The 15,596-nt window shown below is 40.0% G+C and overlaps 1 protein-coding gene across 4 annotated transcripts in view; it reads left to right on the forward strand.

Annotated features, from left to right (window-relative positions):
* Positions 1-15,596, forward strand: part of DSE (dermatan sulfate epimerase) — an 81,160-nt gene that overhangs the window by 22,651 nt on the left and 42,913 nt on the right. For 3 of the 4 annotated variants that reach the window (XM_060616457.3, XM_060616458.3, XM_060616456.3), the window contains exon 2: positions 5,682-6,150. In XM_060616457.3, the coding sequence (XP_060472440.2) occupies positions 5,735-6,150 (416 nt within the window). In that variant the 5' untranslated portion in view covers positions 5,682-5,734. Of the gene's footprint in view, positions 1-5,681; positions 6,151-15,596 lie in introns of those variants that run through there. The other variant, XM_081795774.1, reaches the window with a different exon arrangement.

The following is a 15,596-nucleotide window of genomic DNA, read 5'->3' on the forward strand; positions in this document are numbered from 1 at the left end:
AGGCTCTGTGCTGACAGCTCAGAGCCTGGAGCCTGTTTCAGATTATGTCTCCTTGTCTCTCTCCCCACCCTCAAAAATAAATAAACATTAGAAAAATTATTTATAGAGCCCTTCCTTCATGTCAGGTTCTATGTGAAGTGCATCACATAATATTTAATCACTCTGTGAAGTTGGGATCATTGATGGATGAGAGAATGGAGACTTTGAGAGCAGGAGTCAGTTGATCAAAACTAGCAGACAGCAGAGCAGGGGTTTATACTCATGTCTGCCCAGCTCCAGGCCCGGTGTTAATCATAATGTAAGAGTGTTTTTAATCCATCTTAATTTGGGACATGTTTTACTTTCTACAGGGTAATCCCAGTCTTCAATCCTTATACTTTCTACATTTTCTGAAGCCAAGGAAATTGAAAGACCTTTTGTATCATCATGTGTTTCATTTATAAACTGTCCCAGACCATTTGGAAACCTTCATTTTTGAAACTTGATGTTACTAGTCTAGTTTCTAGTTCTTTTTCTTCTCAGCATATTCTTTCTGTGCTTGCTTTGTGTAAGGATGGCAAAAATGGAACTTTTAATGTCACTGAATATTGTTAAAAATTTCATTAAAGAAAAGAATGTTGGCTTAGCATTTAAGAGATTGGGTTCTAGTTTTGCCTGTAAGATACTGTTAGAGTATCAGTAGACACCAACTCTAAATACTGTTTGTAATATTAAGTTATCATAAAGTAAAAGATCAAATGTGTGAAAAGCATTTTACACAAAATTTCTCTGTGTGTCAGTAACCATAACAGTTGCAGTGGATTGTTGGAACCAGGATTAAAGCAAAATAATTTTAGGCTTATTGTTGCTTTGTGAGGACCTACTTAAAATAATTAGAATTCAGGCATCTTCTTAGACACCTGTTGTGTTATTTGGCTTGGCCTAAGCATAATGTCAAACTTTGGACTGCTACTGATATAAGCAGGGTGGAGATGATTAAATTGCTGTCTCAATTATCTGGTAGTGACAGGTTAATTCTTAAATGACTACAGTATATTATAGTCATTGATTAGGTCAAAATTTAGGAATGTTTTGCTTTCTGAGCTGTGTTGAGTGAGACAAAAGAATGGGAAGAAAAGCTGGATAAGGAAAGTTAGTGTGTTATAGGAGAAGAGAAAGACTTTTAGGGGAAATGAGGCTCAGGAGAGTCATTCAGAATTATCCTGAGAATTGGAACTATGGGTAAACTGAAATATTAGCGGCACCTGCTAAGGGTTGCTCGTGATTTTGCCGTATTGAAAATGCTATGCTCTGAGCTGGGCCAAATGCAGCCTGAAGATTGAAGGGAGTTGACAGTGCTCTGCTGTGTCTGCAACACACTGAACTGGGGGGAGAATGGCTTGAGAGATCATCCACAGACCTCTGAAAGTATAGACTTGTCCAGCGTGTGTCTGTGTGTGAATGAGTGTGTGTGTGTGTGTGTGTGTGTGTGTGTGCGTGCGTGCATGTGCGTGCGTGCATGTGCGTGCGTGCATGTGTGTGTGTGTGTGTGTGTGCTCTGAGCTGTCAGCCCACAGCCCAACACGGGGCTCGAATTCAGGAACTGTGAGATCATGACCTGAGCCAAAGTCGGATGCATAACATACTGAGCGCCCTAGATGCCCCCGAGTTGTCCATTCTGGTAAACTCAGTGGCCATTGTTTTACTCAGCATTTCAACATCTTCCAGTAGTCATTCAGCTATCACCTTCAACAATTTTTGCCTTATCTATTTACTTTTTTTTAATATAAACTTTTAAACTTAAATTTGTTGTAAATAGGAATTTTATATCTGCTGTTAAAACTTCAGGTTAGATGTACTAGTTATAGTTTTTCCTAACATACATTGAAATAAGTTGGCATAAAACCTGTCCATCTGTGGTCTACCTAAAATTATCTTCAGAAATGCTCCTTTCATGTTATTCCAACTCTTCACAGAGTGGTACACAGAATGCTGAAGGTAGAAGTTTAAATATATATATATTAAAATAATTTTTTTAATACGTATTTATTTTTGAGAGAGAGAGAGAAGAGAGACAGAGAACACAAGTCGGGGAAGGGGCAGAGAGAGTGAGGAGACACAGAATCTGAAGCAGGCTCCAGGCTCCAAGCTGTCAATGCAGAGCCTGATGAGGGGCTCGAACCCACGAATTGTGAGATCACGACGTGAGCTAAGGTCAGAGCTTAACCACCTGAGCCACCCAAGTGCCCCCCAGAAGGTAGAAGTTTAAAGAGGAAACCCAAAGACTAGAAATAGGGGCTTTTCAATGGAATTTTCTAGACAGACTTAAGATGGTAGACGTCTCCTTTTAGGTTATCAGCCTCAGTAGTTTGGGTTAGGCTTTAATTAGGTTTAATTTCTTTCTTTTTTATCTTTCTTTCAAAATTATTTTTAGGCTGCAGGAGTTTCTAGGCCTTGTAAATAGTTTGTTTCCTCTATAAGTTTCCTAGCAGAATTTTTTTCTGAAAAATTCTAAACTTGCTTTGGCTTCAAATAAGGGGGAATAAGGTTTCTCCTTTCTCATTTTTAGTGATGATATCTACTCTGCCAGTCCTAAGCCCAAGGGTTAATTCAGTTCAGCCAGCATCAGGAGCTGCCTTTTCCTCGTCAAGTACAGTGTTAAGCCCTGTGATACAAAGAGGAAGCTATGGTCCCACCTTCTGTGAGGCACAGCATATAAACCGCCAGAATAGTTCCATGTGATACAAGGATGTGCCAAATACAGAAGAAATGAACTCTTTGGATAGGTCAACAAAGGCCTTAATCACCGGGAGAGCTGCGAAGGCTGGGTGGTTGAGTGCAATGTAATAAGAAGGCAACATAGTCTGTGACACGATGAACGCTGTGGTCCTTTTCAGGCAGTCTTTGTGATTGTTCTGTGGAATTTCTGTGGGTTCTGCATTGGTCCACATGGTATTCCAACAAGAATTAATGTCTTAAATGTGTGGTAGGTAGCTCACAGCCTTTCTGCCCTCATACCCGCATGTGAATTTGAAGCAATAACTAGGGAACTTTCAATAACAGTTGGCATGTTGAGATGGCATCATTCCCAAAACAACATCTTAATGAGGTTCTGTGCTTCAGGAGCAACTCTTCTTGTTTAAATACACTTAGCCATGACCTACGTAACTGGACGCAATGTGGCAGAAGTGCCTGGGATCACATCGTGAGTCCTACATTGTAAGGGATCCTCTGGAGCGCCCCACTACCTCAGTAACTCTGGACCTGGGTAGGAGGATAGTATGGATAACAGGAGGAGGAAGAGAATAAAACCAATCTGCCTGTAGCTACGTTTAGGGAATGTTGGTGTAGGATCTAAGACAAATTCTAGTCTCCCAGTGGGTTCTTAGCCATCCCTCCAAAATCCAGCACCTCACAAACACCTAGAACGTGAGCTACACATTCAAAAATGAGTAGTTGAGAGAAGATCTTCAATTAAGCATCAAAGGAAAAACTCCTAATCCATCTTCACACTGGGTGCCTAAAACCTCCACAGTGTTAATTGCATTGGTAACTGCATCCAGCCTTAGACTTTGGGGGATTTAACATACGCAGGCTCTTGTTTTAATTGTTTGCACGGATATTCAATGAAAAAGAGCAAAAAATAAGCCTCGGAGTGGAGGTGGGGGCAGTGGGGACTAAGCATGACTTCAGACCCAGCCATGTCTCTGTGTTGCCAGAGACCACACCCCTCCTCAGACATAACCACAGAGGACTATTTCTTTTGGCCAGGCCTCTGACCTTGAAGAGTCTAGCCAGCCGCCGTGAAGCTTTGGGTGCTAGACATAATATGAGTAGATTCCAAGAGTTATTTCTATTTTATATATTTTATTTAGCATGGCTATACCAATTTTTTTTTAATTCATCACAAGTTCTACTCTTGAAATGCATCTAAAATGCTTTGCAAAATTGCTGCCATTGAATTTCATACATATAGTCTAAAACACATTCAGAAATATAAAGAATATTAGAATTAATGGCAGCGTCCATAAGTGATGTCATATTGCCTTTTTCTTGGAGATACAGCAAGTTGAGAATGTGGATTGATCTCCAATGTGTGTTAAATCTTTAGTTTTCTTTCTTGTGAATTTGATGAGGCAGTTTTTCCTTGGAAAAATAGTTTGTGTTCAGCTGGGGAGGTTGATTTTTCTCCATCAGTTTCTCTCTTTAATAATTGAAAACTACTGTTCATTATTTACATAAAACTGTCTTTTTCTGGTCTGCTTTCTATAACCTTTCCCCTCTAAAGAATTTTAAGAATTCCCTGACTTTCCTCTGGGGGATTTTATGCCTGCTTTATCCCAGATGTAGGACATAGACTAGGCTGAGGTTTTCTTTTTTCTTTTCTCTCTCTTTTTTTAAATGTTCTTGTATTTGAAAGACGTTCTTTTAACCTGTGCCACTGAAAAAAGGGTTTTTAAGAAAGTTAAGTGGTTAAGAAAATATGAGCTTGGTTTCAATGTCTGACTTACTGGATGACATACCAAAATCCCATGTGCAAAATAAAAAAGTGGGCAGCGGTGTCAAATAATAAGGGGAAAATGCACACATGTTCTTTCAGCCTTTTGATTCTGGGGTTTTATTTTCTGAGTGAAGGCCTGTCAGTTTCTAGTCCCAGCAGCTCCTTGTCTGGTCTTTCACTGCATACTTGGCTGATGTCAGCCCAGGGATTGCAAGGGCTTGGCTGACGGTTTACCCTGCTTTGTCTTCTCCGTCCCCACCTTCTGCTGACACAAAGAGAATATAGCCTTACTCGTAATATTTTGTCTGCTCACATTCTTACAGATGTATTGATCCTAATCCCTGCTTTAGAATGCAGATTGTTAGGAAGCTGGGAGAGGCCAGAGTAAAGGAGCCTATATGAAGAAAGACAGGATTAGGATGCCTGGGTGGCTCAGTGGGTTAAGCATCCGGCTCTTGATCCGAGCTCAAGTCTTGATATCAGGGTCGTGAATTCAAGGCCTGCATTGGGCTCCACACTGGGGGTGAGGCCTACTTAAAAAAAGAAAGAAGGAAAGACAGGATTTTTCTTCTTTCCTAATGTCCATTCAGATTCCCAGACAACATTTCACCACCAGCTTTTGGTTACTGTGGTTTTCATATTAATGTCTAAAAACTACCATAAAATCTAAACTTTTTTTGTATGACAAAGTATGAGAAAAATACCAAGGAGAGTTTTTCTTCCCTGCTTGAGCAAATATATTACATGGTTTCCCCAAGTCCAAAGTTCTGTTTCCCTCAGTGAATATATATCTGATGTATCATGTTTAATTGATTAATTAATAAAATTAGATTATTTTTATTTAAGTATGGTTGAGACACAGTGTTACATTAGTTTCAGGTGAACAACTTAGTGATTTGGCAGTTTTGGACATTATGCTGTGCTCACCACAAACGTAGCTACCATCTGTCACCATACAACGCTATCATAATATCATTGACCGTATTACCTATTATATTGTACCTTTTATTCCCGTGACTAAATTATTAGGTTTTAGTAAGTCTCTTCCTAGTTCAGATTTTTGTTGCATTCTTTTAAAAAATCTAAATTCATAAGCTTTATTTTTTAAATATTTACACCTCATAATACAAGCAAGGTTGTGTTTCCTATTGGTCATGTTCCCCTGGTTGACATACCCTTTTCTTCCTTTTTCCTCATGTAGGATCTTTCGAAGATGGTTTGGCTGCCTTGGAGACTTGGAGATCTGATGCCACGATGAGGACTCACACACGGGGGGCTCCCAGTGTGTTTTTCATATATTTGTTTTGCTTTGTGTCAGCCTACGTCACCGACGAGAACCCAGAAGTCATGATTCCCTTCACCAATGCCCACTACGACAGCCACCCGATGCTGTTCTTCTCCAGGGACGAGGTGGCGGAGCTCCAGCTCAGGGCTGCGGGCTCCCATGAGCACATTGCCGCCCGGCTTACCGAGGCCGTGCACACCATGCTGTCCAGCCCCTTGGAGTACCTCCCTCCCTGGGACCCCAAGGACTACAGCGCCCGCTGGAATGAAATTTACGGCAACAACCTGGGCGCCTTGGCAATGTTCTGTGTGCTGTATCCTGAAAACATTGAAGCTCGAGACATGGCCAAAGACTACATGGAGAGGATGGCAGCTCAGCCTAGTTGGTAGATTTTTGTCTTTTTCTTCTTACTGTATTAACTCTGTAATTTAAAGAAATGAATGCACTCAGATGCGATTTCGGAGGCCAGATTTTCACATAGGTGTATGTGAGTGGAGGGGAGGAGTTGCTTGTTATTTGTGGTGTCAGCGGCTTATGAATGGTCCACAGTTTCAGAAGACCCAGTGACGTTCATGTTTAAAGTTAGCAGGAAAATATTTAGCTACAGCCTAGCCAAAGAAAACATAATTTGTTGAATTGAGTAAATACTATCATCTCGATTGTTGAGAATTCTTTCCCCCCTGTTTAACAAGCATGTATTATGGTCATCTGGCTTCAGATTTTGCTTGAGCCCCAAGTGGTTAAGACTTTTGCCAACAAGAGATTTTAGCTAGTTAAGATCTCTTTACATTTTATGACAATTAGGAGCTAAAAATGAATGTGATAGGATTAACTGGCAATTTATAAACAAGATCTTATCCAATAACTACCAAACTATACTTATCCAAGAACTACCAACATTAGGAAAACCAGTGTTGTGTAATTATGTGAAGAATTCTAATTACATAATAATTTACTTCAGATTTCCAAGATTTGAAAACAAACTTACTACTTCCTTGTTGATTAGCTTAAATTTATTTTATTTGTTTATAGTGAATGTGTCTACCTGCTGTCAGAAAGATAGGCAATGAGTTGATTAGGGATCCTGTGGGTATTCTTACTTGAACTGTGTTTTTTGTTTTTTTGTGTTTTTTTTGTTTTGTTTTCTTTTTTGCTGTTACCACATTTTTATTTTATTTATTTATTTTTAATATAATTTATTGTGAGGTTGGCTCACATACAGTGTATACAATGTGCTCTTGGTTTTGGGGGTAGATTCCTGTGATTCATCACTTGCATACTTAAACTGTGTTTTAATGCATATTCATGGTATAATTGCACCAAAAAAATACAAATTATATGAAATATCCTTTTATTTTTTTTTTTTTTATTATTTTTTTTTTTTAATTTTTTTTTTCAACGTTTTGTATTTATTTTTTTTGGGACAGAGAGAGACAGAGCATGAACGGGGGAGGGGCAGAGAGAGAGGGAGGCACAGAATCGGAAACAGGCTCCAGGCTCCGAGCCATCAGCCCAGAGCCTGACGCGGGGCTCGAACTCACGGACCGCGAGATCGTGACCTGGCTGAAGTCGGACGCTTAACCGACTGCGCCACCCAGGCGCCCCTGAAATATCCTTTTAAAATTACAGAGGCTGCTACATTTTTATAGGGCTATAGACAGCTCATTTTTAAATGCTTAGAAAAAAATCAGTGAATACATATAATGCTGTGATGAGTTATATCCCACACATCACAGGGGTGAAAAATGGTCATTTGCAAGCTTCCTGAATTCAGTCAATATGGTAATGAAATTTAATTCTTCCTAAATTTCTGCCAGTATCATCAAGAATGCTGTTTGCTTATAGAGTTTGAAGGGTTTTCTGGAATTTCTTAATGAAAAACATTACGGAAGACCTGGTGTTAAATCCGTATCAGAGCTGACTTTTTAAGATTCGTTGTTAGGTGCGTATAATCAATCATTTTGAAGCTTATAATATTTTAGGTTGAAAACAACCTTTCTTTTTGGTTTGTTTCAAAATTGAGCCATGTATGGAGTAGTTTCTGATTTTGATTTTAATTAACTGATTTCACTCTATTCCTGACACCAAGAAAGAAAACAAAATATGTGTGAAATTTATTTGATATTTAAACTATGAGATTATATTATCAAATGTTATAATTACTCATTTGACATTGTGCCATTGGTTAAAAATGGCACCCATTAAATACTTTATTTAGGAAAAAAAACTGTTGCCTATAAAGCTGTTTTTCTTTTCTTTTTAAAAAAAGTTTATTTATTTTGAGAGAGCGAGAGAGAGAGAGAGAAAGCACACAAGATGGGGAAGGGTAGAAAAAGAGGAAGAGAGAGAAAATCCCAAGCTGGCTCTGCACTGTTAGCACAGAGCCTGATGTGGGGCTTGAACCCACAAACCGTGAGATCGTGACCTGAGCTGAAGTCAAGAGCTGACACTTAACTGACTGAACCACCCAGGTGCCCTTTCTTGTTTGTTTGTTTGTTTAATGTTTATTTAAATTTGAGAGGCAGAGAGTATGCACAAGCAGTGGAGGAGCAGAGAGAGAGGAAGAGAGAGAATCCCAAGCAGGCTCCGCACTGTCAGCTCACACACTGACAAGGGCTTGATCCCGCAAACCGTGAGATCATGACCTGATTGGACGCTTAACTGACTGAGCCACCCAGGCGCCCCCGTGTTTGAAATTTATTTGGAGATTTTACTCATTGTTCAAGTGACTTTCTAAACTAGAACATCTGTTTAATTCACAAAGTTTTCCTTTTGGCCTTGTTCCATTAAAATGCTCAGTGATGCTCCCCTGGGCCCTTTTCTTATGCCTATAAGAATCTGAAGGTAACGCCAGCGAAGAAGGCTTAGGGGAACATAATGGTGGTGTGTCTTTTATCTGGTATTAAGAAGAAGTACATCTGAGGTGTACATGCATATAAGTTTCTTAATGTGGTTTATTTTTCAGTTGAGTATTTTGTAGGTAAAGAGCTAAAAGGTAACATCTCTATATTCACTTATTTAAGGCTTTGGAGCCATCGTAAAAGAAAAGTTAAAGGAAAATACTATCTAATTATACTGATATATAATATTATGTATAATTATATATTTGATATAATATATAATACTAATATAATTATACTGATATAACTGTTACGTGTCCATTTTATATAATGCATGCCATAAAGTACAAAGGGAGTCTGAAAGATTGATCCCAAGGGTGGTAGTGATTGAAAACCAAGAGCGTGCAAAACTTCTTTCTTCTTTTAGCATCATACTTGCGTGTGTCTCCCAGTACCCCAATGCGTGGGCTCCACAGAAAGATGAGTCCTGTCTGTGTGCTGTATGTGCCTTTGCAGAGATGCCACATTCTCTCTCACACTCTCCTTGGTTCTTCTGACTTCTTCATAGTAGTAAAAGTAGCAGAGTAATTTAAGCTTGTTCTTAACTTAGTTCTAAAAATCAAATTTAGGGGCCCCTGGGTGGCTCAGTCGGTTAAGTGTCTGACTTCAGCTCAGGTCATGATCTCATAGTTTGTGGGTTTGAGCCCCGCATCAGACTCTGTGCTACAGCTCAGAGCCTGGAGCCTGCTTCGGATTCTGTGTCTCCCTCTCTCCCTGCCCCTGTCCTGCTCGTGCTCTGTCTCTGTCTCTCAAAAATAAATAAATGTTTAAAAAAAATTTAAAATAAAAGCAAATTTGAAAAGATGTCATTTTTAACCTCTATATAAAGTGGCAAATCATTTTCAGCTGTAGATCTCATCTTCCAAATGAGAGCTAGAATTTGGGCTGCAGTTGGCTCTGTATTAGATGAAAGCTTGATGAGAGCTTGGGACGCCTGGTGGCTCAGTCGGTTAAGCATCCAACTCTTGATTTTGCTCAGGTCATGATCTCATGATTGTGGAATCGAGCCTTGCATCCGACTCTGCACTGAGCGTGGATCCTATTTGAGATTCTCTCCTTCTTTCACTGCCCCGCCCTACCTCAAAAAAAAAAAAAAAAAAGAACTTAATATGAAATCATTTGGAGAAAGTTTAATGACCTGATACCCTAAATCTAGAGCTGGTAACAATAGAAATGCATTTTGATTCACTTAAAGTAAATTCATTTTTTGTATAATTCAATTTTCATATAGTGTCACCTAGTCACTAGAGCAAGTTCTGTGTATGTCAATTGGCCTGTGGGGGTATTCTCATTTATAAATGGTTGCTTTCTGCCTTCAGACCTTACATAGTTAAAAAGAACACAGCCAGGGGGTGCCTGGGTGGCTCAGCTGGTTACTCATCTGACTCTGGATCTCAGCTGAGGTCAGGACCTCACGGTTTGTGAGTCCGAGCCCCACATTTGAGCCCCATACTGGACTCTGCACTGACAGCATGGAGTCTGCTTGGTATTCTCTCTCTCTGCCCACTTGTGTTCTCTGTCTCTGTCTCCCAAAAATAAATGAATAAATAAACATTTAAAAAAAAAAAGAACACAGCTAGACTTCAAATAAATATTCTCCATCAGTACCCCCCGCACCTCCCAGAAGCTTAAAATTTAAGGTAGGAAAAAAATAAAAGCAGTTGTTAGTAAGGATTTAAAGAAATATCCAGAAAGTCAATTTTTGGAGTTTTGGGAGTCAGCATATATTACTCTACTTTCCTAAAATTTTCATGTGTATATTTTCATTTACTTATTTCTACTATACCTTTCCTCCCACAAGACTGAGGAAACAAAATACAAAATATAAGATTGAAATTAGAAGTAGCTGAGAAAGAAAGGGAAAGAAAAAGGTTGGGGATATCAGCTGAATTAAGAATGAGACCGTTGTAAAATGTTGTCCCTCACAGACCATGGGTGGGCCAAAGTGGGCCTGGCGTTTTACGACAGCAAAGAGAGTAGGCTTCGTTAGTTCTGAAGTGTAGGGTGTCCATGATATCAAAAACGGATCAGTTATTTTACAGAACTACTACCTTTGACCCAAGCGCCAGACAGAAATGTCTCCTGGGGTTTTGGGGAAGAATCTTCCCAATGATCTCATGAACACCCTTACAGTGCACGTGTGATGAGTTGCTTGCATGGTGCTGTTTTTTACGCCAGACCAGACTAATGTTAAAGGCGGGGTTGTGTCTTTGGCTCATGCATGTATCATCCAGCTCGTAGCATGGCATTAAGTAGATTTCTGTCCAGTGAATGAATATACCATAGCATCCCTGGATAAAGCATCTCCAAAGTAAAGTTCATTGAAATACAGGGACGTATGGTTCAGCCTCAGACCACTTTTTTTTCCCCTAGTCTAGCTTAATCCTTCAGTAGAATTTTGTATATGTATCGGGCAGGCTCCCTGTACATTGTGTATCTCACTCAAGCTAGCGATCAGTAGATACCATTACACTCCTTAGGAAGTTCTTGCAGGGATCTATAGCTAAAAACAAACAAAGGAAGTAGAAAAAAACTCACTCGTGATTATTGGAAAACACTACAGATCCTTAACTGCTTAAGAAACGCGCAGTTAAGTTGATCCTATTTTACTTAATAACATGAAGAGATGGATGCATTTAAAAGAGATTTAAGATAAGATTGTAACAAAAAGGATTTGTTGTTCAGCTCTAGTTGATAGCATATAGCGATCCTGTGTGCATTTCCAGGCAACAGGCTTTTTTGTCTAAGCATTGTACACCCTGGGGAACGGGCCTTGCATAGTGGTCTTTGGAGGCAAAACAGTGCTGGCAAGAAACTGAGGTTTCCACAGGTTTAAAAACCTGCCATTTTATTCGCCATGCATCCTTTGGCAGGTGTTTTACCCTGTAGAAACCTCAGTTTCTTCATCTATAAAATGTGGATGAGCCTTCCTGTGCAAGATAGTTCTCGAGATTAAATGAGATAATGCACGTAAAACTTTTAGCATTATGTACCTGGCCTGTAGCTTTACTAAAAAGTCTATTATCTTTAGATATGAACATGCAGCTTGATTCTCAAGTTTCTTGATACACACTACTCCGTTTTACCTGCTCTGTCACTCCGGAGTTGTGTTTTTGAGAAGGACTCATTGTGAATCATGCTTTCTTCCTTTCTTTATAGTATTTTTGCTTACTTATCGTCAGAAAATAAATCACAGAGGAAAGAAATTACTTCATTCTTGCATTGGAGCCAGTCAGCTACAGGAAATCAGAACTGGTGAGGGAAACAAAGAAAGTTGAACTTTGGGACAGAGAAGTAATTGTACTTTGATTTGCAACAGACTGAGTACTAAATCCTTGCCTATGAATCGCAACTTCTGGACAGTGATATCCGAGAGTGTATTTGCAAAATAAAATAAAATAAAATAATAAAATGAAGGAGAGGAAAAAAGAAAAAAGAAAGGAAAGCCTCTGGCATATGGAAATGAACCAATCAGTCTTATTCCTGTACATTCCAAAATGAAGTGTGTGCCTGTCTTTCTCCGTGTGGCCTGCTGGCTCCGAGTGCAGTTCCCTACAGCTGTTTTGCAGACTTTTTACTTTTCTAAGTTGTTCGGTAAGGCTGGGAATCAAAGGAAGGGGGAGGGTGTAGCTGGGTCCCAACACGCGCAGCCACAGCACTGTGAGTAAAAAGATCAGGTTTTCCTCTCCTGACTTTACAGTGGTGACGACTGGGAGGCTTAGCCCAGAATGCACCTGGAAACCATTGGATTCCTGGGAAACAAATGTTGGGCTCTCAGAAAACCCAGCCCCCAGTTCTCCTGCCTTTTTGTCATTCCTGTTTCTCCTTCCTTTTACCCTTTCCCTTCTCGATTTGCCACTCTTTTTCTCTGTTCTTCTCATTCTGTGATCTAAAAGAAGTGATCCCTTTTACCCTACTTCAGATCCTTGAAAATAGAAGGCTAAAACTGATGACTATGAGGCTTTTGATGATCGATGTTTTATAAAAGAGAGCCTACATTTATTTTATTTATTTATTTTTTTAAGTAAACTCTACCCCCATTGTGGGGCTTGAACTCATGACCCTGAGACCAAGCGTTGCATGCTTTCCTGACTGAGCCAGCCAGGCTCCCCGATGATCAAATTCTTAAAAATGTATAGGAACACATGTTAGGAACCTGGCCACTGGGAATTCTCTTCTTGAAGGCTATTTAATAAGCGGGTTGTTGCCAGTATAATAATAAACGAAGACATTGGGTAAGGATTGAGGTCAGGTGACCTACGGTGGGAGGAATCATGTGAAGAGCGGCTAATTGAGAGGTGACGTTGGGTGTGCGGGTTAGCCGAGCATCTCCTTTGGGGTATGATTGTTCGATACACAACAAGCAAAGTGTTCTCCACCTATTATTTCAACTGCTGGTGAGGATAAAGTAGTTTTAACAACGCTTCTTTCTAACAACAAATTTAGACGTTCTACAGCAGCTATGATCATACACAAGTGAGCAGAAATCCCAATTTTTCTGGTTTTCTTGTTGTTTGACTCTCAGAGTCCGTATTGGTGATGAGTGACTCTCTCTCCTACCCCTCCTGCCCTTTTAGTGTCATTTTGCCTTTTTAAGTGTAACATGGGCTTTTAGAGTTCCCAGAGGGAGCCATGCTTAAGGCCAGAGGAATTCTTGTTCATCTTTTGATAGAGCTCTAAGTCAGTGCTCCTCACCCCATATATACAAACAGGGCAACACAAGTGGTCCATGTGGTCTTTACAATCTGGACGCTTAAATTTTTCTAATATGAAAAACTTGCCAAGCATGATGTTTGAATTTTTTGCATTTCTTGCCCCTTATCTGGAGGGAAAACATTAATTGACAAGCTCTGCTCATGTGTCTGTATTCTGTTCCAGTGATGCTTCATAGTCATTTTTTTTAAAAGTTGGCTTTCTCTGTTAGGTAAAATAGCAATCAATTTAATACTACTTAAGATGTAGGGTCTTCAGGCACCTGGGTGGCTCAGTCGGTTGAGCGTCCGACTTCTGCTCAGGTCACGATCTCGCGGTTCATGAGTTCGAGCCCCACGTCAGGCTCTCTACTGTCAGCTTGTCAGTACAGAGCCCGCTTTGGATCCTCTGTCTCCCTCTTTCTGCCCCTCCCCACCCCATGCTCTCTCAACAATAAATAAATCTTTAAAAAAAAGGAGGGGGGGGGTCTTGCCAACATTAGGTTCTTACTAACGCCGTACAGATATTTCTAACTCAGAGAGAGTAATAATGACGTGAGTATGCCCGTGGAGTCTCTTATAAGTGAATAGTTGATTTTACCTTAGTCATCTTCAGAGTGGCTTTTTATTTCTTCCTCTCCTGCCATATCCATTGAGGGAACATGTTTTAGCCATGCTTAACACAGTCTGCCTCATCCATCTTTCCTTTTCCTTTCCAGTGTCAATATGCTGCATTGGGACAGCAGGAGGAGACATTGTCAGGGGCCTCCAGATCACTGCTTATCCCACATAAGCCTGTGGTTTAGCTTTGTGTGTGGGATGGCTTGGGGGGGAGGTATCAGGAAGAGGGAAAATAGGTAGAAGCTTATAATATTAGTCCAGGAAGGAAATGAAGACCACAGTTAAGACAGTGAGGATGGTGAGGGGCACCTGGGTGGCTCAGTTGATTAAGCATCTGGCTCTTGATTTCAGCTCAGGTCATGACATCACAGCTCGCAAGATCGAGCCCTGCATTGGGCTCTGTGCTAACAGCACAGAGCCTGCTTGGGATTCTCTCTCCTTTCTCTTTCTCTTTCTCTTTCTCTTTCTCTTTCTCTTTCTCTTTCTCTTTCTCTTTCTCTTCCTCTTCCTCTTCCTCTTCCTCTTCCTCTTCCTCTTTCTCTTTCTCTTTCTCTCTCTCTCTCTCTCTCTCTCTCTCTTTCTCTCTCCCCACCCTCTCTTGCAAAATAAATAAACAAAAACAAAAACAAAAACAAAAAAGGACCGTGAGGGTGGAGAGAAGAAGGAATGATTTTAAAAGACACTTAGGACAGAGAAGCTGCACAGGGATTGATTGGATACAAGATACTTTCTCACCATGTAGTTCTTTCATCAGAATTCTATAGATGTCCTTTTTTTGGGCAGGGGGAGTTAAAAATTGTCTTTATTTCCTCTTAATCTTAGGGTCATGAGTTTGGGCATCACATTGGACACAGAGCCTACTTAAAAAATGAAAAATTAAACAATGGTCTATTTCATATCTGTAAAAAATCATACTACAGGTCCAATTCATTTATAACAAATATACAAACAGATTAGGGTATTTTTTTTAAACATTTATTTATTTTTGAGAGACAGAGCAACCAGGGGAGTGGCAGAGAGAGAGGGAGACACAGAATCTGAAGCAGGCTCCAGGCTGTCAGCACAGAGCCTGATGTGGGGGCCTGAACCCACAAACTGTGAGATCATGACCTGAGCTGAAGTCAGCTGCTTAACCAACTGAGCCACTCGGGTGCCCCAAGTTTTTTTTTAATTGAAGTACAGTTGACATACAATATTATATTAGTTTTAGCTGTACAACAAATAACTCAACAACTATATGTTATAAAATGTTCACCACAAGGAGTATAGTTACCATCTGTCACCATATGAAGTTATTATAATATTATTGACTATATTCCCTGTGCTGTACTTTTTATCCCTGTGACTATTTTATTTCTAGAAGTTTGTACCTCTTAATCCCCTTTACCTATTTTGCCCATCCCCCCCACATTCTTCCCCTCTGGTACCTACCAGTTCTCTGTATTTATGAGTCTGTTTTTGTTTTGTGTATGTGTGTTTGTTTATTCATGTGTCTTTTTTTGTCTGATTTATTTCACTTAGCATAATAGCCTCTACATCCATCCATGTTGTCAAGAATGGCAAGATTTCATTCTTTTTATGGCTGAGTAATATTCCGTCTCTATACACACCACATCTTC

This window comes from Panthera onca, chromosome B2, assembly GCF_046562875.1.
Source record: "Panthera onca isolate mPanOnc1 chromosome B2, mPanOnc1 haplotype 2, whole genome shotgun sequence".
Taxonomy (NCBI): domain Eukaryota; kingdom Metazoa; phylum Chordata; class Mammalia; order Carnivora; family Felidae; genus Panthera; species Panthera onca.